This window comes from Bipolaris victoriae, assembly GCF_000527765.1.
Source record: "Bipolaris victoriae FI3 unplaced genomic scaffold scaffold_98, whole genome shotgun sequence".
Taxonomy (NCBI): domain Eukaryota; kingdom Fungi; phylum Ascomycota; class Dothideomycetes; order Pleosporales; family Pleosporaceae; genus Bipolaris; species Bipolaris victoriae.
This window is the reverse complement of record NW_014575294.1, coordinates 1436-23724: the sequence shown is the minus strand read 5'-3', so window position 1 is coordinate 23724 and position 22289 is coordinate 1436. Positions and strand designations below refer to the sequence as shown.

At 51.6% G+C, this 22289-nt stretch overlaps 9 protein-coding genes across 9 annotated transcripts; 3 read left to right on the top strand and 6 right to left on the bottom strand.

Annotated features, from left to right (window-relative positions):
* Nucleotides 1-502: 502 nt before the first annotated feature.
* Nucleotides 503-652, bottom strand: COCVIDRAFT_109067 (hypothetical protein; the record flags this gene model as incomplete). The annotated part of the gene is made up of 1 exon (XM_014697429.1): nt 503-652. One exon carries the CDS (start codon nt 650-652, stop codon nt 503-505), a length of 150 nt encoding a protein of 49 aa, XP_014552915.1.
* A 3202-nt stretch (nt 653-3854) lies between these two features.
* Nucleotides 3855-4082, bottom strand: COCVIDRAFT_109041 (hypothetical protein; the record flags this gene model as incomplete). The annotated part of the gene is made up of 1 exon (XM_014697428.1): nt 3855-4082. One exon carries the CDS (start codon nt 4080-4082, stop codon nt 3855-3857), a length of 228 nt encoding a protein of 75 aa, XP_014552914.1.
* A 1033-nt stretch (nt 4083-5115) lies between these two features.
* Nucleotides 5116-8770, bottom strand: COCVIDRAFT_109022 (hypothetical protein; the record flags this gene model as incomplete). The annotated part of the gene is made up of 7 exons (XM_014697427.1): nt 5116-5187; nt 5247-5981; nt 6048-6629; nt 6737-6879; nt 7387-7568; nt 7618-8392; nt 8443-8770. The coding sequence occupies 7 exons, from the start codon at nt 8768-8770 to the stop codon at nt 5116-5118; spliced, it is 2817 nt and encodes a 938-aa protein (XP_014552913.1).
* Nucleotides 8771-9229: 459 nt separating this feature from the next.
* On the top strand, nt 9230-11934 carry COCVIDRAFT_40964 (hypothetical protein; the record flags this gene model as incomplete). Its single annotated transcript, XM_014697426.1, has 5 exons — nt 9230-9425; nt 9509-9579; nt 9630-9696; nt 9839-11165; nt 11214-11934. The coding sequence occupies 5 exons, from the start codon at nt 9230-9232 to the stop codon at nt 11932-11934; spliced, it is 2382 nt and encodes a 793-aa protein (XP_014552912.1).
* A 775-nt stretch (nt 11935-12709) lies between these two features.
* COCVIDRAFT_40963 (hypothetical protein) lies at nt 12710-14229 on the top strand (the record flags this gene model as incomplete). Its single annotated transcript, XM_014697425.1, has 5 exons — nt 12710-13254; nt 13346-13582; nt 13688-13911; nt 14008-14110; nt 14166-14229. 5 exons carry the CDS (start codon nt 12710-12712, stop codon nt 14227-14229), a joined length of 1173 nt encoding a protein of 390 aa, XP_014552911.1.
* A 277-nt stretch (nt 14230-14506) lies between these two features.
* COCVIDRAFT_29764 (hypothetical protein) lies at nt 14507-15385 on the bottom strand (the record flags this gene model as incomplete). The annotated part of the gene is made up of 2 exons (XM_014697424.1): nt 14507-14596; nt 14645-15385. 2 exons carry the CDS (start codon nt 15383-15385, stop codon nt 14507-14509), a joined length of 831 nt encoding a protein of 276 aa, XP_014552910.1.
* A 350-nt stretch (nt 15386-15735) lies between these two features.
* On the bottom strand, nt 15736-17259 carry COCVIDRAFT_40961 (hypothetical protein; the record flags this gene model as incomplete). Its single annotated transcript, XM_014697423.1, has 2 exons — nt 15736-17109; nt 17164-17259. 2 exons carry the CDS (start codon nt 17257-17259, stop codon nt 15736-15738), a joined length of 1470 nt encoding a protein of 489 aa, XP_014552909.1.
* A 476-nt stretch (nt 17260-17735) lies between these two features.
* COCVIDRAFT_108995 (hypothetical protein) lies at nt 17736-19818 on the top strand (the record flags this gene model as incomplete). The annotated part of the gene is made up of 3 exons (XM_014697422.1): nt 17736-18629; nt 18677-19507; nt 19597-19818. The coding sequence occupies 3 exons, from the start codon at nt 17736-17738 to the stop codon at nt 19816-19818; spliced, it is 1947 nt and encodes a 648-aa protein (XP_014552908.1).
* A 757-nt stretch (nt 19819-20575) lies between these two features.
* Nucleotides 20576-20898, bottom strand: COCVIDRAFT_61210 (hypothetical protein; the record flags this gene model as incomplete). The annotated part of the gene is made up of 2 exons (XM_014697421.1): nt 20576-20747; nt 20801-20898. Coding segments are annotated over 2 exons (270 nt in total), but the record flags the coding sequence as incomplete, so codon positions are not given.
* Between the last annotated feature and the right edge of the window lie 1391 nt (nt 20899-22289).

Below are 22289 nucleotides of genomic sequence, written 5' to 3'. Positions count from 1 at the left end.
CACCAACCGGCTTACGACCGTCGGCGCTGGCAAACAAAGCACTTGCTCCAGGATCGCTTTGGACTTGATTGGTCATCAGCACTGCGACATTAAACTCTGCAGATTGTCAGTTTAAGAATGAGCAACAGGAGAACTAGGACAAACCCTCGGCAACATGCGTGAGCTTCGAAAGGAACTGGTTGAGTTTCTGCTGTCGCTCATTGAGCTCACCACGTCCAGTGTAGTCGACGCGGAAGAGCGCCATGATACTGTCGATGATCAGCAGTCGGTACTCGTTGCTGACAAAGAACTCTGCAACTTTGTTCAAGAGCTCCATCTGATGCTCAGAGTTAACAGCGCGGGCATATGTGATGTTGTCTTGCGCTGTGAAGTGTCAATAGGGATATCGACAAGGCTATGGGGTTTCAAACCAGTCTCGGGATCTACACCAAAACGTTCTGCGATTTGAGCTATCCTCTCCGGTCGAAAGGTGCCTTCAGTATCTGGGCCACGGTCAGAAGAGCTAACGATTACAAGAAAGCGACGCACCGATATAGGCTACCTTGCCCTCAGCACCGCCCATGTCTTTTGGCAGCTGTGCAATGACAGACATGGTGTGTGAGAGTTGCGTCTTTCCGCAGCGAAATTCGCCAAACACCTCACTGATACTCATAGTCTGAAATCCACTGCATCATGTTAGCGATCGTATCAGCGGAGATGAGCAGATGCACCCACCCTCCGAGGATAGCATCAAGCGCTTTACTACCAGTAGAAATCTTGATGACGCGCTTTCGCTGTTGTCCAAGCTCATGAGCAGTCTGGAAACCTCCACCTCCAGGCTGCATATGCTTTTAGTAAAGCAAGCTCACTCACTACCACTTCAGTACAACTGACCTGGCACTTGGCAATAGCATCCTTGACTTTATCGACCTTGATCTCACTGAAGCCTTTGATCTTGAGCAGGTTGCGACGGGTAGCTGAGTGCACTGAAGCGATCGTGTAGTAGCCGTTTGATTTTAGCTTGGAGATGTCGACAGCGCCGATGCCGTGGGCCTGGATTGCATCAATGTCTACGATGAAGCTGTCATCGTTGTGCTCGTCATCACTAGCGACTGACTCCGCCGCCATGCTAGCAGTCCGAGGAGTGATGTAATACTGAATGAAAAGAACTGCAACGCAAGCAAGTATACAGATGTTGGGTTTAGAGAGAAAGAAGGAAATATGAAAGGTGATGGTAGAGAGGGAGAGAGAGGGAAGTGAAAATTTTGTGAGGACCAGTACAGAAATACTCGTACATGTTAGGAAGGAGCGAGCATGATAGGAAGGAACGAGCCACCAGCTCAACGTTGTATGTGGCGAAAGTGAGAGAGGGAAAGTGCGATGGGGGAGGTGCGGAGGGATGGCAATTGTAGTATCGATGATTGTAAGGAAAAGAAAAGGGTGTACTATTAGCATATGATATGCAAGCCCTTTGGTTGGTGAGGTGCTATTTCGTAGTGTACGTAATCGGACTCCGTGTTTTTGCTTGTAGGAATACAGTGAACAAACATACGAACATTTCAAGCGTTTCGAGAATTCATGTTATTACTAATGTTAGCCATGTCACTGGCAAATACAACATGTATGCACGATAGACATATGAATAAATCTACCATGACGGAATAGTCGAGAAAAGGGATGCAAGATGGAAAATCACGGGGCACACGTGCTAACCCCAGCTCCTGACAAAAAACCACACAGTCTCCTTCACTCTTCCCTCCTCCATAACCACCTCGATCCCTTTGCATCAAACTGTCTGCACCCAAACCACCACAGCCGCCTTCAAGCTCCATAGGAAGCCACTACCATACTATCCAAGCGCATGCGCACACTACATTAGCCGATGCAAGCACATCCATAGAGGGTAGAGAGCAACCATCCAAATCGCCAAGCCGTCGTCTGTTTCGAAATCATGGTAGAATGGTTGAAGGGATAACGTTTGTGGGTATCAGTGTAAGAATTGTGAAGAACTTTTTTTTAAACCGTTGATGACTCGTGAATGCGTGAGATTTGCCGAAAAGATGCTGAGATAGGCTAGGAAACGATTGTGAAGAAATGTCGAACTAAATGAAAGATATGGAACTGCATGCTGTAAATGCTGATTGTTTCGCTACAATTTTACTCGTGGCGAAGCTTGAGCTGGCGGAGCTCGTGAGCCGTCTAAGCGACAGCAGTCGTGGGAGCAACGGCCGCAGGGACAGGGGCAGCTGCAGGAGCAGGAGCAGAGTCGCCGTTGACCTCAGCCTGGGTGCAGTCCCGAGAGATGTGGCCGGTTTCGCCGCAGCGGTAGCAGGTCTTGCCGGCAGTGTTGAGTGGGCCGCCATTGGGAGCGGTGCAGTCACGGGAAATGTGTCCTATGGAAAGTCAATGGCGCTACACCGTATTCAAACGACTATACTGACCGAGCTTGCCACAGGCATAGCACTTCATGGCCTGAGCCTGGCAATCACGGGCGAAGTGGTTAGGTCCGCCACACTTGTAGCAGGTAGCAGGGCGAGCGCCGCCAGCGAAGCCGCCCCTGAAGCCTCCGTAACCGCCACGGGGAGCACCAGCGCCGCGACCCATTCCTGGGTTGGGGCAGTTGCGGGCAAGGTGGCCAGCGATACCACAGCTGTAGCAGCGTCCGCTGGTACCAGCTCCGCTCAGTCGCAGAGTCGGGCAGTCAGCCTGAACGTGTCCGAGGCCTTGGCAGTGATAGCATTGCTTAGCTATTGCTTCGTCAGCATTCTAGTTCGTTGTAGCCTCAGTCTGCCAGGCTTTTGCGAATGCGCGAAGATGGTAAACCACGGTACAGCGTAGGACAAGTAGCGCAAGTGGTGGATTCTGAATGACGTACTCTCGGTGGTGCGGGGATGTGGGCATCCGTTGGACTCGTGTCCTGGCTGCTTGCCTATTGAAGAATTAGCGGATTGTCTTGTGTGCGCGTGGACATGGACTTGGACGTACAGTTGTAGCAGAGCCTCTCGGACGAAGAGCACACCTCTGCGTATTCACGTCAGTCGCACTGCTAAATGCACTTCTTGCCACCGTCTTCATGGTCTCGCGACACTAGCGCCACAATTGCAGGTGTCGCATCGACACATGTACCTCACAATTGTGTCACTGCGACGAGCGCCAGAAGTCAGTGACTCGAATGTTGCTTACCGGCATAGTGGCCGACGTTTCCGCACTTGAAGCAGGCACGACGAGACAGAGACGACATGTTTGGGTTGTTCTTGTTTGGTATATATCTGCACGAGGCGTGAGCATAGGGTGGATGGTTGTGCGAAGAGGAAGAAGGCAGCGGATCGTGGGACGCGGGGGCGAGCGGGTTTTGGGCAGGGCGTTTGTTCTAGGGCGAGTGGTGGCTCTGTCTGGGCGGGGAGCTGGGCAGGCGCAGAGGGCTGGACATGGGGCGCTTGTACCTGCTTCGTATTCTTCTTCAGATTCCGTCACCTGGGCTTGCCGTCAGTCGCAAATTTTCGAGGGGCGGCGGTCGAGGGGTAAAACGGGGCATGGTCGCATGCGCCGAGGGGCCCCAGGCGCGCACATGGGGGAAACAGCAGTCTTGGGCGGGCGCAACGTACTTTCGACTTTCCAGACCTTCCCTCGACAACACTTCAGCAACCTTCCTCCGATTGTAACTATGGGTGTGGTGTGAGAGACTGGGGATCATGGACTCGACTGCTCAGGCGACGGGCAAAATGCACCACTCATGGCTGTGGTCCCTGCTTCGGTTGCGCTAGCGAAATGCGCAATTTGGCTGTTCCCGAGGTCGAAACCTGCGCGCAACAATCCCCGAGCCGTTGCAGATTGCATCATACGCCCTCCCATAGGTGCACACATCCATGCACCCTTCACCCTAGCCGTGTTTCGTCGCCCATTGCCGTGCATCTGCCGCCCTGTCGCCCGTCGCGGGGGGGCCCTATCCTGGCCTCTCTTACCCCTCCGCCGCTGCCGCCCCTCTCCAATCTGGTCCTATGCTCCGTGCCATCGCTTAACGCCTGAATCCAAGCACGTGGTATAGGCACGTGATAACTACGTCTATTCACCATACGACAGATGAATACTATCTCTTTTGACATATGTCTACATTTTTACTGACAAGCTATTACACCAGAAAGCTAAGAGGTGAACCGTGCAAAGCTTGTTCCTTCACAGACTGACTCTTTAATCATCTGGATATCTGCATATACAATTCGCAAGCCATTCTTAAAGCCTATGATTATGCCTTACCTGGATTTCAATAGTAGTAGGTACTAGATACTTTCTCTTCTCCCATATATGATTTGTTGAGACACCCAAAGGTGGATCTAACTTTATCATTAATGTAACAACTCTGTGTAGTAAGGGTATAGGGGTAGTAAGTAGCTGGCAAAGCATCATTTGTTTCCTCCGCTGAAGTACCGAAAAAAGGGCAACTTTTGCATTAGCACAACACAATTCCAACCTAAGCCCCCCTCCCTTAACCACACTTCCAATATCTTCTTTTAGCCTCCTAAAGGATACAACTACTCGAGAGCCTGTGAAAAACCTCGGCTTTCGGACTCGTCGCATAAACATCACACGCATCAAAAAAACGCCACAATAAGCAGTGGATCACCGTTTGGTATACAGCAGCGATACTTTTCACATACGTTAGCCTGAGCCCTTAAAAAATCCTTCTTCAAACATCCCAACATTCTCCAAGCAAAAAAAAGGCAGAAAAACAAAATCAGGAGTGAGAGGGGGGGGCTCTTTCCGGTAGAGTTTCTCTATAGGACGTCTAGTACGGAATTATAGGATTCAGGGGGACCGGATCCTGGCACCTACTCAGACTCTACTTATCTAAACTGCGCCCAGACGCCACGCTCAGATCAGATCAACGGAAAAGCGTGTTCCTCCAATCTATACGTAGATACGACTACGTAAGTAGATAGTGGCCTCTGTTGAATCATTCACTCACAACGAACTTGCATGTGCACATCCTGGCACCCAGGACATTGGCCTTAATGTTCATGTTCATTCGTATCTATCTGATTTTGCAATCTCCGTGCTAGTAGAAATCCTATCCTTACAACCGTACGCAGTGTATGGCTGAATGCACGAGAAGGTACTGTGTCGGTCGTACAATACCATTTAGTCTTCCGACTCAATGACTGCGGGAGCCTTGATTGTCCTCGCCTTGAGGAAGTCGAGACCTTCGCCGCCCTGAACTGCAGTTAGTATACAACACGCGCAATGGGAGTCGTGGCACTAGGAAAACTTACGTAAGAAATCAGTGGGGAGACCTCGATGCCCTCCTTGGGGTCCTCGCTGACAACTATGGCACCGGCAGCTTGGACCCACTTCTTGCCCTGTGTCATGATGTCCTGCTTGCTCGTGTCGGGGTCGTCCTCTCCAGTGCCGCGGGCATTCTTCAGCGGCGAGAACTCGTCCTCACGCTTTACCTCCATACAAGCAAACTTGTCAAGGGTAAGGAAAGGGAAACAGTCGAAGACGAACTGCTCAAGCTTGATGCCGTTGGGCTTCTCTGGCTTGATTGTCTCTCCAGTCTCGGTGTTGACATAGGGAATCTTCTTGCGGGCAACGTGGTGGGGCAGCTTCTTGGCCCATGCTGGGATGCTCTCGAGGAAGCTGTACGAGTAGTAGTGGTTGACAATGTTGGCAGCACGGAACTTGAGAAGCTCGGAGTCCTTGGGGTCTTTTGCCTCTGCGTCCTCGGTCGAAATCTCAGAGTACTCGACAACGTCTGGTTTACCGTTCTTCTGGAGGATGAGGCCAACAGACTCCTTAGCGTTGCGCTTGCGGACGACCTTGGTGGCAATGTCGACGTTCTTGGACGCAGAAAAGCCAATGAAGGCGGGGTCAGCGACCTTGACCAGGCAGTTGTCGACGCAGTAGGCGTGAATGTGCTTGATTCCGCGCTTACCCATGTCGGCTACAACACCAGATTGGATAAGGGCTTGGTAGAGACCACCGTTACCATCGGGTGCGACGGCGACCTACACTGTGTCAGTACCATCTCAACACATTGTCGGCTCATAGCTGTGAGAACTGTCTAGCCATACCTTTGACTTGCTTTCCAAGAGAATCTTGCCCTCGTTTGAGATGCATGGCAAGACACCCTGCTCGAAGATGACGACATTCTCCTTTTTCAAGCCAAAGTAGTTGTGCTTCTCGAAGAACTCGGCGGTAGGCCCTCGGGTAGGTCCGCTAGTCATAACGTACCATGGGATGGTGACGTTTTCCTTGCCGTGCTTCTTTGCAGCAAGCATCTCAGCCTTCCTGATGCGCTCACCCTGCAACTGGAACAGGCTCTTCTGGCTTGGGAGTCCAATGTCGAAGCATCCCTTGGGAGCTGAGCTTCCCAGGCGGGTGCCTTGGCCACCGGCCATCAGCACAACTGCGACCTGGTTGTTGGCAATGAATTCCAAGCCGCTGTTGTACCATTGGTCGAGGTCGCCCTGCGATGAGTCGAGGACTGAAGATGTGGCATTTTCGGGGAGAGGCTCGAGCTTGTTCTCGGTTGCTTCGGTCTGTGCAGGGTGGAGGGCACGCTCGGTGATCTCGTTAATATATTCGGGGTTGAAGTTCTTTAGCTGCTCATAGAGAGAGGCCTTCTCGGCGGTAGACAGCTTGTCGTAGAAAGCCTACAGAGAAGAAGTTAGCAGTGTGTTCGGAGATTGCGATTGATCCGATGCTCATCAAGTCCATTGAGGTGCTCCAAAACATGGGGGTTAGGGAAGGCTGCACGCACAAAAACTTGATCTTGGCCAGCCTTCTGGTACTTTGCCTTGAGCTCATTGAACTCAGCCTCTGATGGCTCCTTTGCAGGAGTGCCTTGGGCAGCTCCACCGATGTGAAGCTTCTCAAGCGCGCTGTTCACGGTATCCTTGATGGCTTCCATGATGAAGTGGGGTTGTGGCGGGGTAGGTGTGATGAAGGGAACAACAATTGCAATTGACTGAAGGGGTGTACGCCTACAAGTACACAAAGAGTGGTTGAAAAAAGAACGCAGAGCTGCAGGTTTCACACCGTGTGTCCTACAAGACTGGCTACAGCACAGCTCTGACGCTTCGTGTTTGCCCCACTCGGCGTGCGTCCCTGCTGCACATGGGCAAGATCGAGGCTTGCGAGATCGTCAGCGCCTACCAGTCACTACTAATTATAGACATGACATGTATTGTTTATATGCAAGCAATGCTTTTGCTGCCAGTGCAGTGTTCAAAGCTACAGTGTGACGTAAGCTATGGAAATGCAGCCGCAGACCGCCACCAGTCACGCAGCAGCGAACAAAAAGAAGCAAACATCTGGTGCTCCAGCGCAATGCATCAAGCCAAGAAATCCACCCGAACCAACCTGTACACAACTCCATGAACACCATTATGCTATACGATCATTACGCACTCCCATTGGCCTCGGCCGGCTTCTCTGGCTCAGCAGGCTTCAGGGCCTTTTGTGGCGCAGGGTTGAGGATGCGGGTGGCGTCGATCAATCCGGCATGCGGGTTCAGCTCAAGGCCAAAGCCAGGACGGTCGAGGGTTTTGACGTCGAGATAGCCTTTTGTGGGAATGGGCTCGTTGGTGAAGCTACCGCTGGTCAGAAAACATTTTCATGGGCATGAATGTTGACACTTACAGGTTACCGAATACGGGCAAAACGGATTTACCGTCTGGCGAGTTTGCCAAGTACTCTTGGAAAGGCGAGTTCGCTTGGGAGACGACAAAGTGGTAGGAGTACGGCCCGCTGGCGTGGGGCACAACAGGGATGTCGTACGCAGCAGCCATGGCCGAGATCTTGATAAGCTCCGTCATGCCGCCAACCCACATAACGTCTGGCTGGAGGATATCTAGGTTGCGTCCCTCGATGAGCTTCCTGAAGCCGTAGCGTGAGTACTCGTGTTCGCCAGTAGTAAACTTCATCCGGGGATGAGCACGCTTGATTTGCTCAAAGCCATCAGAGTCGTCTGGCGACAAGCACTCCTCCCACCAGTTGAGGTTGAGGTGCTCGGTTGCCTTGACCACCTCGATTGTGTACGGCACGTTCAGACTCATGTAGCAGTCGACCATGAGGGGAAAGTCGGGGCCAACACTCTCACGGTGCTTGGTGAGGAATTCGACGTTCTTCTTCAGGCCTTCGACACCCTCACCAGGACCATAGGGCAGCGGTACCTTTGCGCCAAAGAAGCCCATCTCCTTTGCTGCTGCTGGCTCGGGACCAGTACAGTAAAAGTTGAGTCTCTCACGTGTGGCACCACCCAGCATCTTGTACACGGGCTCGTTGCGGATGTGGCCAAGCAGATCCCAGATGGCGAGATCGATGACTGAGATGACGGCGACGGGGAGACCCTTGCGGCCATAGAACATTGAAGCGCGGTACATTTGCTCAAACATGTGGTTGGTGTCTCTGGGATCTGCACATTGTCAACACTGCCTATACTAGGGGATTTTGTTGGATACTCACCCTGGCCGATCAAGAAGCGCTCAAAGTGTTCGGCAACCAGCCAACACGCTGGCGGTCCTCCAAAGCCCGTGGCAAAGCCCTTGGTGCCATCACTGGCCTCAATCTCAACGCAGAAGGAACCAAGCACATTGATTCCCCAGCTTGTTCTCGACTTCCGGTATTGCTCATATTGGCTCATTGGCGTTGAGATTTTGCTGTCAATGAGCCAATGGCCACCAGCGACATTGTGATAGTCTCCACCACTTCCGGGGCCCTGTGTTACAAAAGTGCGCACATGCTTGATGGTAGGGAACGAGCGGGCCGCGCCAGAAGTTGCTGTAGAAGCCATTGTGATTCTAGTCGGGGACGAAAGGGAAAAATGGACGAGTATGAGGGGGAGATGGCACAGAGGAGGGGCAGTGTTTAGCAAGTCATACGTGGGGGATATTTGAATTCAATGGCTCTGGATCATGTGCAGGGCCGTGGTGGGCGACGTGCACAGCAAGAGGATACCTCGGTCCATCTCGCTGCGACGTGCAACGAAGGACAGCGACAGGCGCTGTTGCAACGGGCGTCAAGTGGAGGGCAACGCGCAAGGCTGCATGAGTGGGAGAGCTTGGGCAGGGCCATGGGCTGGTGGTGCAGATCAGCATTGCCCCGAGTGCGCCGAGGCCACCAATGGGCGCCGTGTCGCTGCCGGTGCCAATGTCTGGGGTAAGGGCTGGAGGTCGCGGGCGGGGCTGAAGTTCGGTGTTCGCTCTGCCGAACCTTTGCGCACAGCTGCACACCCACAGTCGCATCATTGACCATGGATGCCACTGCCTCGCACCAGCAAGCTGCGAGCCCGAATGGCACGGCCAAGTTCTCCTCGCACTCTCAGGAACACGGCCACGACTGGAGCGGCGATGAGCGCTCCACCGATGACGATGATGCCAACGACCGGGGCCAAGCCAGCGCATCCAACAAGCGCAAGCGGCCTCTCTCCGTGAGCTGCGAAACATGCAGTAAGTCGCCCATGGCAGAGGCATATATATATATACCGAGATTTATACATGCACACGTCCTCTAATCTTCTGACGCCGTGTAGAGCAGCGCAAAGTGAAATGCGACAGGGCCTCGCCAGCCTGTTCGTGGTGTCTGAAGAACCACTCGGCATGTGTGAGCCTGCCCGCCTCCTGTATGCTCACTGCAAACTCAACCACGCCTAGGTCTATCTCCCACGCAAGAAACCAGGCCTCCGAGCTGGCTACGGACGCGAACTCGAGTCGCGACTTGGTAAGTTGCACCCTCGACTACACATTACACACATAAATATGTAGCCGAGGTATCCCCATGGGCCGACTCCAGCTTCAAGAATTACTCACACCCTTGTATCCGTCCCGCTAAGCAGCCGCAAGCTAACATGTACGGCCTGTAGATAAGCTCGAAGCTCTCCTCTTGCAGCAGCAATCGCAAATCAACCACCTCACCAACAACCAGGTCGCGACTTCTGGTCCCTCGCCTCAGCACGTCACTGCCTTCCGAAGCCCGCCCATTGTCCAGACTCCTCATATCCCTAGGCCTGAGACCGCCCTCTTCATCCAGAAGCCCACGTTTCCCTCGCAGAGTGCCATCCATACCACGTACGGCAATGGCGTCACCGACAACCGTCCCGCCTCCTCGGTCGCCAGCCACAGCTACACGCCCGAAGACATGACGGCCATGGGCAGTGCCCTCACGCGCGAGCCCTACACACCCTACAACGAGCAGTTTCAGCCCGCAATGGCACGGAACTTGGGCCACGCCGACGCAGACTTTCCCCCATACGATCTGCTCTACGGGCTCGTCGACCTCTTCTTTAAGCACATCAACACCTGGTGTCCGATTCTCCACCGCCAGAGCACTCTCAACTCGCTCTTTGGAGACACGCCCCTCGATGACGCCGACAAAATCATACTGCACTCGGTTGTTGCAACAACTGTAAAGTTCTCCACTGACCAACGCCTTACACCCGAGAAGCGCACGCGATACCACAAGAATTCCAAGGAAAAGGTTTTGCTCTACGGCATAGAAAACAGCTCGGTCAAGTCGCTGCAGGCCCTTGTCATCCTTGCACTTGACGTTGTTGGCTGCTCCAATGGCCCGCCAGGGTGGAACTTGCTTGCACTCATAACTCGCTCCGTGGTCCAGTTGGGCTTGTCGGTTGAGAGCTATTCACCAAGCGTCGCTCCTCAGTTTGCTTCTATATACACCCTGCGAGCCATGACACTACCAGAGCCAAAGGATTGGATAGAGGAGGAGAGTCGGCGCAGGCTCTTTTGGATGATCTACGTCCTTGATCGGTACGCGACGGTCGCGACTGCCTTTGAATTTGCTCTAGATGACAAGGAAATCGATCGCCGTCTGCCGTGTCGCGACGACCTATATGCACGTAATGCGCCCGTAGAGACGAGATGGTTTCATACCTCAGCAAGATCAGACTACAGTATGAACAGACCCGAAAATCTCGGCTCATTCTCATATTTGATTGAGATTCTGGGCATTCTCACAAGGATACACAAGTTTTTGAAGAAGCCCGTGGATATTACGTCTCTGTCTGATGTTGAGTCGTGGCAGAGCGAATATCGAGAACTCGACAACGCCATCGAACAGTGGAAGTACAATCTTCCACAGGAATATGGCAACTCGGCCAGACTATTCGCAAAACCGGGCATGGGACAGAACCTCGACAGTGGCTTGGTCATGCTCCACGCAGCTTTCCATACGTAAGTCGTTACTCTTCACTCTACCAGCAGATGTACTGACTCCTCTAGTACCGTCATTCGCTTGCATTCATCTGCAGCATACCCCACTCATAGATCACCCATCTTTACACCGTCGTTTAGTGCCAGTCAAAGGTGTCTCAGCGCCGTTGAAAATATTACTGCTCTATGCGCTACTGTGCGTGACAACGCGCTGTTGAGCAAACTCGGCCCTCCATTTGCGTTCTCACTCTGGGTGGCTGCTCGAGTTCTCCTGGTTCATGGATCGACTATTGATCATCGAGTTGATCAATCGATTAACCTCCTCGTGAGCACCCTTCGCGACATGGGCCAGTATTGGGAGGTCGGCACACGCTATGCAAGCCTGCTGTCACGTGTTCTATCAGAGTATCAAGAAAGCCAACAAGCCCCCGCTGGTGCCAATGGCGAACGCGTCACGCCTTCGACAGTGAAAATCCTGGCGGACATGCGACGTTGCGCATTTGACTTGGATTTCCTCATTTCGCGACAGCCAAAGCTTAATAGCAACCAGAACACGAAGATGGCAGCTGTTACTCCGGCTCGAACACCTGCACCCAACGAACTCGAGTATTTGGATGTATTCGATTTCTTCAACATGCCCAGACTCCCCGTATCAATGGATGGAGTCATGAGCTACCCTGCGCCCGATGGTAACGTACAGATGCCTGACGGCACTTTTGGCAATGAGTCCAATATCACGAACTACATGGTTGATGCTAGCTCCGACTGGTTTATGAAGCAGACAGCGTAATGAGTTTCGGAATCGGTTCCTGGCGCTTGGGTTGACGGTTTGTATTATAAGGGCTCCTTTGGTCGTGGATTATGGTTACAGGGCTGGTGTGATTAAAAGCTGATCGGTATATCAAAAGCCGTACTTGATTCGGTATTCCCTGATGACATTGGATTTCTATTAAGTACATGAATTCTATGATTGGCAGTCGTGTATCGCGTTGTGAAGTACGTCCGTGGAGACATGCCGGGAGCACCATACCGATTTCGGACCTCGTATCACTACTATCTGCCCATGTCATGGCACCAACGCCGATTCTTCTTCCACACACACCGCCAGCAGGAGTTTACGTCTGCCCAAAGACCTGTTTGTTTACATATCGTGATAGATTTGGTACGTAAATATTCTCTGTAATGTATTGAAATCATCGGCCATCTCCAAATCGGCGGATACCCTGTTTTGCCGTCGGAATAGGCTGCCCTGCTTCGGAATACGTAGTGTGACACCATATCATTCCGACGCGCTTCCATTACACAGCAGCACAACGTCAAGCCTATAGATATAACTAGTTCGCAAATCCTTCATAACCAGGCCTTTTGAATTGATTCTATAAGAATCTAACCATCGCCCTTAAAATCCCTACTTACACCCAAATCTAGATCCACCACCCCCCTCGCTTTCCAACATTTATTAGTAACATTTACTACCTCTCAATCCAACTTCACCCAAAAAAAGGAAATCAATCACGACACCCTAAAAGAAGAAGAAGAAGAAGAAGAGGAAGAAGAAGAGGAAAATGGCAAACCCCCAAGAACCCCCCCACATCCTCATCCTAGGCGCCGGCGTAATCGGCCTAACAACCTCCCTCGTCCTCTCGCACACCTACCCGACCACAAAAGTAACAATAGCCGCAACCCACTTCCCCGGCGACCGCTCCATACACTACACCTCCCCCTGGGCCGGCGCAAACTGGTCCTCCATGGCCACCGACAACGGCCCCCTTGAAAACTACGACGCCGTAACTTTCCGCCGCTTCGGCGAGCTCATCGACGGTCAGTCCGTATTTGGGTGCCGAGCCGTTCGCGCTGGCGAAATTGAAAATTCGAGCGGTGGTGGGATGGGGGGGAATGAAGTGGGGTTGGGGCGGATGGGCATGTGGGCTGTGTTTGATACGCCGATTGAGGAGGCAGGGATTCTGAGTGAGGGGACGGGGAGGGTATGGTATGATGAGCTAGTTGGGGGGTTGAGGGAGTTGGATAAGGAGAGGTTGCCGAGGGATGCGGTGTTTGGGGTTGAGATTCCGGCGACTTTTCGGATTAATACGCAGGTTTATTTGCAGTGGTTCGTTCTTCTTCCCCTACTCCCCGTTTTTTTCACTTTCTTTCTTTCTTTTTTCTGCTAGAAGAGTGGATGTGTGCTGATGATGGACAAGGTTACAACATCAGGCCCTAACTAAAGGGATCACTTTGCTTCGCCGCCATTATACCTCTGTGGCTTCGTTGCTGGAAGACGTACCATCTGCCACCCTCCTCGTCAACGCCACAGGTCTTGGTTCCTTGTCTCTAACAGACATCCGCGATACGAATCTGTACCCGACCCGTGGCCAGACGCTGCTGGTTGCGGAACCCAAAGTCCCGATTGAGAGAATGTATGAATATGAGAGGCTGGGGTATTGTGATGCCTTTTCTCATCCCCCCCTTCCCCCAGATACGCAGTCCATGTGACATGTGACATTCAAGAGTAAAAGATTTTTTTTCTAACCCAAGATAACAAGGTATCTTCGCTCCCCCCACCGCATCGACCCAACATGCACATACGTCTTCCCACGCCCGCTGGGCGGTGGCGTTATTCTAGGCGGCTCTCGCCAAGACAATGATTGGAGCGCTGAGTGGGATGAGGAGCTTGGTCAAGATATTTTGAGGCGGTGCTGTGAGCTGTGTCCTGAGTTGGGGAAGCCGGAGGAGGTGCAGGTTTTGGCGAAGAATGTGGGGTTGAGACGTCAGTTCTTCTTTTTTTTTTTCCTTGTTTGCCCTCTCTTATTTCTTTTGGATTGAAGTGTGTTAAGGGATGAGAGGCTAACATGATGATAAATAGCGTCGAGAAAAGGAGGCATGAGGATTGAGACCGAGGTGGGCAAGTGGAAAGTGCCTGTTGTGCATTGTTATGGGCATGCTGGGGCGGGATATCAGGCTTCTTGGTAAGTGGATTTTCATGGATTGATATGCATGGTGTGTTGCTAAGTAAGGATACAGGGGATCTGCTGAGCGCGTGCTGGAGCTTGTGCAAAAGATACTTGCACCAGGTGCAAAGCTTTGAAGTTTTGAAGTGAAATTGCCTAGTCACAAATTAAACTTGGATTATCATCTCGTGGTCTTATGGATGTGCATGGTAAATGTGACTTGACATGAAGGTAGACTTGTAAACAACAATTCTGGTGTAGTAAGTACCTGTACGAAAATGAACAGCCTGGGTGCCGACTTACTCGAATTATCCATTGATCATGTGTGCTGAATATCCCATTACATTCTTTAGAGGAAAGCAAGCATAACTCTAGAGCTGGACCGAGGTTTCTTGCGACGCTGAAGAGCATCGCTCAACCCTCCCACCTCTGCGCCTCCTTGTTATACCCTATGAGCTGTAGATCAATATTAAGCGTCTTGAGCATCATATCCATAGTAAACGACTACCTTCAGTTAGCAATCTCTCCATCCGCGTCCCCGGCATCACTTACATCATCCGCATTCTTGAACGTCTCCTTCTCCTCTTCCACCTCCCTATCCCCCTCCATCTCAGCAAACCGATCATACTCCTCTTGCGGGACCTCCCCATTTTCTCTCGCCTCCCTCATCCTCTCCCTCTCCGCTTCCATCTCTTCCTGATCCCACTTCATCTGCCGTTGCCTAGCCTCCTTCTCGCGTTCCTGCCAGGCGCCCACCCCACCCATCCTGTTGACTCGATCTCTGGTGATACCAAAAAGCTCTTCGGCTGCTGCACGGCTTGCGGTCCGCCATTTTTCTATTAGTGCAATCAGATCGTCGTCTTTTGAGGACGTAGCAAGAGTTTGTGCTTGGGTGAGCATTTGGATCTCGTTGCGTAGTTGCATTATTTCGCGTGCAGCTGAGGGCTTAGAGAGTGTGCTTCTTGACGCTAGTCGCGAAGGCGTGGACGAGTTTGGTCGCGACACGAGCGTCTTTGGGACTCTCGATGCAGGTCTTTGTGCTGATGCAGCATTCCCAGAGGGTGACGTAGTGGCCTTCTGTTCGGCATTGCTCGTAGGATGTGCAGAACTCACACAGATGGAGGTATCTCCTAGTTTTTCCTCTGTGGATGATTCTGCTTCAGGTGGGTCTGAAGATGGCGGATCGTCGCCAATGCTGGGCTTCAATGGTGTTCGGAAAGGAGACTTGAATGGCCTCTGCAGTGTTTTCGCGGCTTCGTTCAGCCGACGGCGTTTCGCTTGCGGAGTCGACATGCCTGCAACTTTGTACACATTTGAATCACCTGTTAAACCCGCTATCGCTGAATGAGTGTTGGTGGGGATAGTGTTAGAAATGCGGCGATGTAATCGGTCGCTTTCCGTGTCACTTTCCTTGGCAGACGCGGTTTCACGCTGTCACGTGGGGCGCACAATAAGGAAAGAGCCAGTTGGATGTATCTTGCATGCATGCTTGTTGGAATGAGTACATAACGCATCTCTCCAAAAAGACTGATTAAGATAAAGATTTGTTCGGTCACCGTATCAAAGAAACAATCATATCAAAGTAGATTTGAGAATTTGAAATAGAGGTTGTTCTTGGTAAATTGAAAACAGACTAAGTTCACTCATAGCTTTACCGTTATATTGTAATGGTCAAGACCAACAGCGAATCCAGCAAGGACAGCGACGTATGCCGTGAGGACCGCCATTGATTCAATGACGCTCATGTTCAAAGTGGGTAGCGTCATGTTGACCAGACCTGTCAGCAAATTGGCGACTAAGAAAACCGCAAGACCATTGCGGTTGAACGCATACAGTATAGTACTAGTGGCGTCTCTAGTGCGTCGTATTTCCTCGCTTTTGTTTGTGGCCTTGTACAAGCTGGGAAAGAGAACAGTCTCAATTGCGCAGCATATGGTGATTTGATAACTGTTGAACGAAGACACCCAGAGAAAGTACGGAAGATTAGCAAGCCGTCTTGATACTGGTAAGCGAAGGCCATAGTAGCTTGTAGAGAAGTAGAAAAGTGCGGTCCAAAGGAGAGATGTAGTTGCAAGCTTCCCAAGCGTGGATTGCCGGAGTTTTGTTGTCATTGGTGCGTCTTTGGCGATTGGCTGCTGTCTAGGGAGTGCAGACGCACCCAGGGACTGGCCGGCTAGGAAAATCGCAAGATATCCAAAGAAGGAGAATATCCCTTCTCGGTTCTTGGAGAGCAAATCTGTACGTGGGGCCACAAGTATGTAGGGTCCAAGAGGCGTGCAATCTAAGACAACTTCGTAGACGGCAGCCAGTACGAACGACAGCACAGCATATGAAGGGACCAGGTCAAATGCCGACTGGAAAAGAGCCGCAAATGGTGGTAGGAAGCCCAGGGTAAAGAAGAAGTTCCAATGCACGCCATATTCAGAGACATGTTCTGCGTAGTCCAGTCCCTTTACGGAGATGAGTCGAATGACACCAAGGACAAGAAGGGGAACGGAATGTCTGAGTGATGCCATCAAGCGTTTGGATAGTGGCGGTCGGCCAGTGCCTTCCTTGAGTGAAGAGCGGACTGAAACCACGCCAGCAGTGAAGACAAAGGACCCGACACCCATGTCCATGAGTGAGGTACCCCAGTTCTCGACTTTAGCGAACCGCCGTGGAAAGACACGAAAGTCGACGGCCAGGATTGCGACGCACGTGATGACCATCATTGCGCCGCGGTAATTTGTGATGAACGGCTTAACAGGTAGTGCATCCAGTTTGGAGTCTTTTTCAGACTTGTCGATCTTGGGCGGACGCGGGACTTCCTTGGCTGGAGCGGGCTTCTCAAGGACATATAATGCAATTGCTGGGAGTAGCAGGAGGAGATTGAGAATCAATGGAGAGGGCGAGTAGATGGTGGTTGCGAACAGCGTAGCTCCGCAGTTGAGTAGAAAGTCGATGAACATGGCTGGTGGCGTATAAGGCGTGAACAAGCGCATACGCGACTGTATGACCGACCATAGCAAGATGCTCAGCTTAGCATTGTTAGTATAGACTTATTGCTTGAGGAATGGAATCGTGCACAGTACAGGCATTGCGAGCGAGACGATATTTACATCTGCTACAGAGCTCCCCGTATGTCCCGACACCCACGCCTCCTTCATCTGCTTGTACGTTTTCGCCATTATGCCTTAATGAGCGTTGGCCGAGTTGGTCGTTGGACATGCAATTACTGGTGAAGGTGACGCGTTAGCTGTCCTCTTCTCCAACCGAAGCCGTGGCCCAAGCGTCAATGACCTCACACATCGTGATTCCCACAGCCATCTTCTGCAACTTCAACACCACACCGTAAAGATGCCGGTAGCACGAAAGGGCGAGTCTCGGAAGACTTCTCTCAAAGTGACCGTGGATTTTTTTCTCATCCGGGTTACGAGAAAGAGCAGAGTCATGTCGCGTTTGCAATTCACTTGGACTGGGCCATCCACACTCACCTTCACTGCCTTTGCAAACGCAAGCAAGCCCGTGCGCAAACCTCGCCCTTTACTATATACATAGCAGATCTCAGATAGATTCTCTTCTTCCAATCAACCTCCTGCCATTTCGAACCTCTGTCCGTGACGAACTGCTGACTCGCAAGAGTCGGCAACAGACGCTGACGGTGATGACAGATCCCCGTCCAGTCTCCGCTAATATAGCTGTACTTCTGCATGAAGATGGATCGAGGCCGCTAACTCACTCGGATGCGATGCCCATGGGTAACTCTCGGCTTCCTCGCCCTATGTCAACTTACAAGCCTCTACCCAGTCCTCCGATCGCGCAGGTGTCAAACCCCAATAGTCCGCCAAAAGCCCAGCGTACGCTCATAGACGCTCAGTCTGAGAGCTCTATACACGGCAGGTGGCCGGTACTTCACCCCGAGAATGTTTCTTCACCCTCAAACTCGTTGGCTCAAGATTCTTATGATGGCGCCGGCGATGACCGCAGCATCCGATTGAAGCCACTCTCATGGCATGCATCAGATGCAGATGCAAATGCGCATACCGGTACAGGCCCAATCCTCAAAATATCTGCTGACGCCGATGAATTCATTCTCGGCACTGGTGACGATATCCCAGAAGTACCACCTATCCCGGCGGTATTCACTGAGCGTCTCCAGCAGACACGCTCTTTCAGCAATCTCAGGGCCCGCCTCGCGGAGGTTACAGAGTACAAGTCGTCACTGAGCAATGCGCCACCAGCTCCAACAGTGCACCCTGTGAGAACATTGAGAAGTTTGACCCCTGTCGTCAAAATCAGCCCAATTCGCTCCATGCAGCCTGCAAGAAAAGTCAGCCCAGTCAGCCATTCACCAATGTCTTCGTCGCCCCTCGCCAGGCCCTCTACGAGCTCGAATTCCGAAGACAAAGTAGTTGTGATAACCGCTGACAACACAACTCGTACTACAAGCCACTCAGATCATCACATGAAGCTTACAGGATCCGCTTCAAAGCCCACGATCATTGTGTCCGAGCCCACAGCACCTCCAGAGATCTTTGAATCTACTGAATTTCGTCAGGTACGTCAATCCAGGCTTTTTTTCGAGGGTAATAATTCTTACATTAGGAGTTTCCTGCATCTCTTTCAGGATACACTCAATTGCCAGACGACGAGCCAGTCTTGGAGGTGAAGAAGACCGGGATCAGGAAGACAATCACAAGCATCATGAATTCGAAGTCCTCACCAAACCTGAAGGACAACTCCGGCAATGAGACCAAGAGCTGGAGAATGAACCCTTTCAACAAGAGCTCGCTGTCATTGTACAAGACGGCGCAGTCCCACGATACCGTCCGCAACCCCGATTCTGATAGGTTGAGGACGGCGGAGACTGTGACGTCTGAAACTGAAGAGGGCTCTTCCAGTCACGAAACATCACAGCAGCGCCAATCATACCAATCCGACGATCACTTGATGGACTCGTCGGTGACTCCCTCCGCTCCAGAAGATACATTGTCGGACAAGCAAGATCGCGGTATGACAGAGAAGAAGATCAAAGCCAAGCGCAGCATTCGCGACATCTTCACTCGAGGCAGGTCGCGCACCGGACCAGAAGAACCGATGCCTACTACCAAGCAAGGTTTCCTGAGTGCCACGAGCAGCTCACTCACCAAGGCCATGCGTGATGCAAAGAGTTACTCCATGGTCAACCTCGCCGTGCCGACCGAGTCCAGGCCTCAGACTGCACCTGCTCCCAGTCAGAAGAAGGACAAAGGCAAAAATCCCCCCATTCCTCTTAGTGCCGGTCTCAAGTTGAACAGTACTTACGCCAGTCCAGACAGGAAGCTCGTACCCGACGAACGCGAGAGCACACGCACCTTGATTGAAGACATGCTCGAACGCTTAGATATGCAGCCTCGCGACTCGAGTGAGCATCTGCGTATTGTTCAGATGGCAGAGGTACCTACAATCAAAACAACAACCAATAACCCAAATCCCCCTCTCTCTCCTCCATTCGAAGAGCCCCCAGCTAACCACCGAGACAACAGTGTGTCATGAGCGCTGCCTTGAGCGCCAAGAACTGCGAGGATTGCGCAGAAGAAGCCAAGCAAAACGCCCGCAGTGCGGAGATATGTTTGGGAATGGCTACCATGGAGCTCGAGCGCTTGTATAATATTGTAGATTTTTCCGATCTCGACACCGAGGTTGCGAGCGGCATCAAGCGGCTCGGTCGTCTGTTCAGAACCGGTGGCAAGCCGGACTGGCTTTGATGGTATGCTTGATACTCACTCACTACTTGTTCATTGATGGCGAATGGCTAATGCGATACAGTACTTTTCACGAACCACATGGGCTGCCGGCGGACACCACCGTACACTGTCTCCAATAGACGTTACGACACTCTCACGACTCGTTAACATGCTTTTTTTCCTTTTTACGATACCCTTTGACGGCGACACCCCGGTGCTCGAGATATACCGACGCACAATGAGCTGCAGTCGCTTTTCTTATGACTTTCTTGGGCACCAACATCTCCACTCCACGATGGATTGCACGATACTTGACGATTTTTTGACAAGTCAATGATTTTGACGATTGTATAACGGGTTGATGCATGCGATTGTTTTGCGTAGCTACCGGACTCGCACACATAGAGCCATGGTTACTCATCAGCGATTCACGAATGATGACGGCGACAAAAGGTGGATACTCGCTCGGCGCATGCGTTCAGAAACGTATGGCACGGTGGAGGATAGATCGATCAGTTGAATTCATGAACCTTTTATTGTACAGATTTTGAGCATTGTAATCGTGACTGAGATTGCATACAACACCCGACCAAAGGTGGAGTGTGTTCATCGTCCTCATGCATCCGGAACCCACAGATATCTTCCATATGCTCTTCAGCTCTCGATAGTGAGTCACCTGGAATATCGTACCCAGTAGCCCTATCCTAGCTACCAGAGCCAATCTCTTTCCTTTCCCCCCACAATCGTATCGTCTCCTCCACATTTACATACCCCCAAACATCCCACCACCCTGCTTCCCCTGCGCCTCTCCCTGCATCTTCTCGCTAACCTTGACATTGACCTCGAAAAACTTGGACACGCAGCGATCCAAGCACACCGACTCGCCCTTGTTGAGATCCGCCTCGCGGTACGACGTGTCTATGCATTTAGCCGTGCAGGATTTGACAAGACTATTGGAAGCGTTAGCGTCTGCGTTGGTGTCGGGGAATTGGGGAGAACGTACCGACTGTACATGTCAGAAACCATATCGATTTCCGCCTCTGCCTGCGCAATCTTTTGCTCCGAGGAGACTTGGGGTTTTGCGCCGAAGAACATGGACATTTTGGGCGGTGTTTGGGTTGCTTTCTTCTGGATTGGGGTGTGAAGGGGTGCGCAATTGGCGAGTTTTGGGGTGTCGCTGGTGTGTGAATGCGGCGTGGGGATGTGGGTGGTTGGATTTGGTTGTTTCGAGTCGGATTTGGGTGGTTGCGGGCGATGATGTCGTTTGAAGCAAGAATTCTGCGGGGGGATCGGATTGTGGTCTGTGCGTATGGCTGGTGTGCGTGGGTTGTGGGATTGTGGGTGATTTTACTGTGCTTGTATCACTTTGTACTACCTTGTACTTAAACATCATCTATTCATTTTACTTGAAGTTTTATTTGGATTGATTTTCAAGCTAGACTTGTATGATTTGTTCACGAATGTAACTCACGTTCCGTGGGTCCCGTGTACACTTTGGAGTTGAGCCGCAACGAGATGGGTGGAGTACTGCATCTTCTTTGCGCAGGAAGAAAGTACGCCATCCTTTTGAACAGTTTACTTTGTACAAGGGCTTTTACACTATACTCGCTGACGGGATGCAGACAGTGACATGCTCTGATTAATTTAGGCATGTTTGATGATCTTGACAAGCATGGACATGATCAAGAAACCAAGTCTCTAAGGTCTTGGAGGCCACCTACTACGCATTACTCGCGAGTTGCGAAACTGAATCCATCAAATAATTTGATTATTCAATCTACCATTTCCTTGCCCTGGATTTGTGCCAACTATAAAGACTATGCGAAAAGGAGTAACTGTTTGGTACCTTGGGGAGAAATCAATTACTGCACTCCCGGTCCGAGCAAAAACCGTGATGTGTGGAGTAATCATTGTGTATTGACTTCGCGAAGCCTTTGGTCAGCGTTTGGTGCATAGTAGATCCTTTTGATGATCATCCGATCATCCGTCCAAGGCGATTTGGTATTCCAAATTCACCAGAGTGGTTGATCAACCGGCAGCAGCGGCTTCACTTTCATGGCAAGGGTATTGACCCTAGAGAGCCTTTGAGAGAATGGCTCTTGGGCTAGCATCAAAAGATCACCCCGCGCAGCATATGTGGAGAAAGCAATAGTAAAGAAACTCGAAAGTACGGTCTACCGAAGCCAACGTGTAGGATGATGATAGGGGAAGTGACAAAGGGGGGAACGATAGAGAGGGTAAAGGACAAAAGGGGAAAAGAAAAGGAGGATCAAGTAGGGCTGCAGCCAGGGGAGATACAGATTTTTCTTCTCCTCTTTAGTCACCTTGTTGAGGCCCTTCGTGCGGGAGGCTGATATTACTCAGACGGAGAATTCCTCCACAAGATTTCTCCCCGCGACTGACGCGGTCAAGGAGAACTCACCGTCTCACGTCATGGCCCAGAACCGATACACTGGCCCCAATTGACGTGTCACCAAAGCGCAATGGAGCGG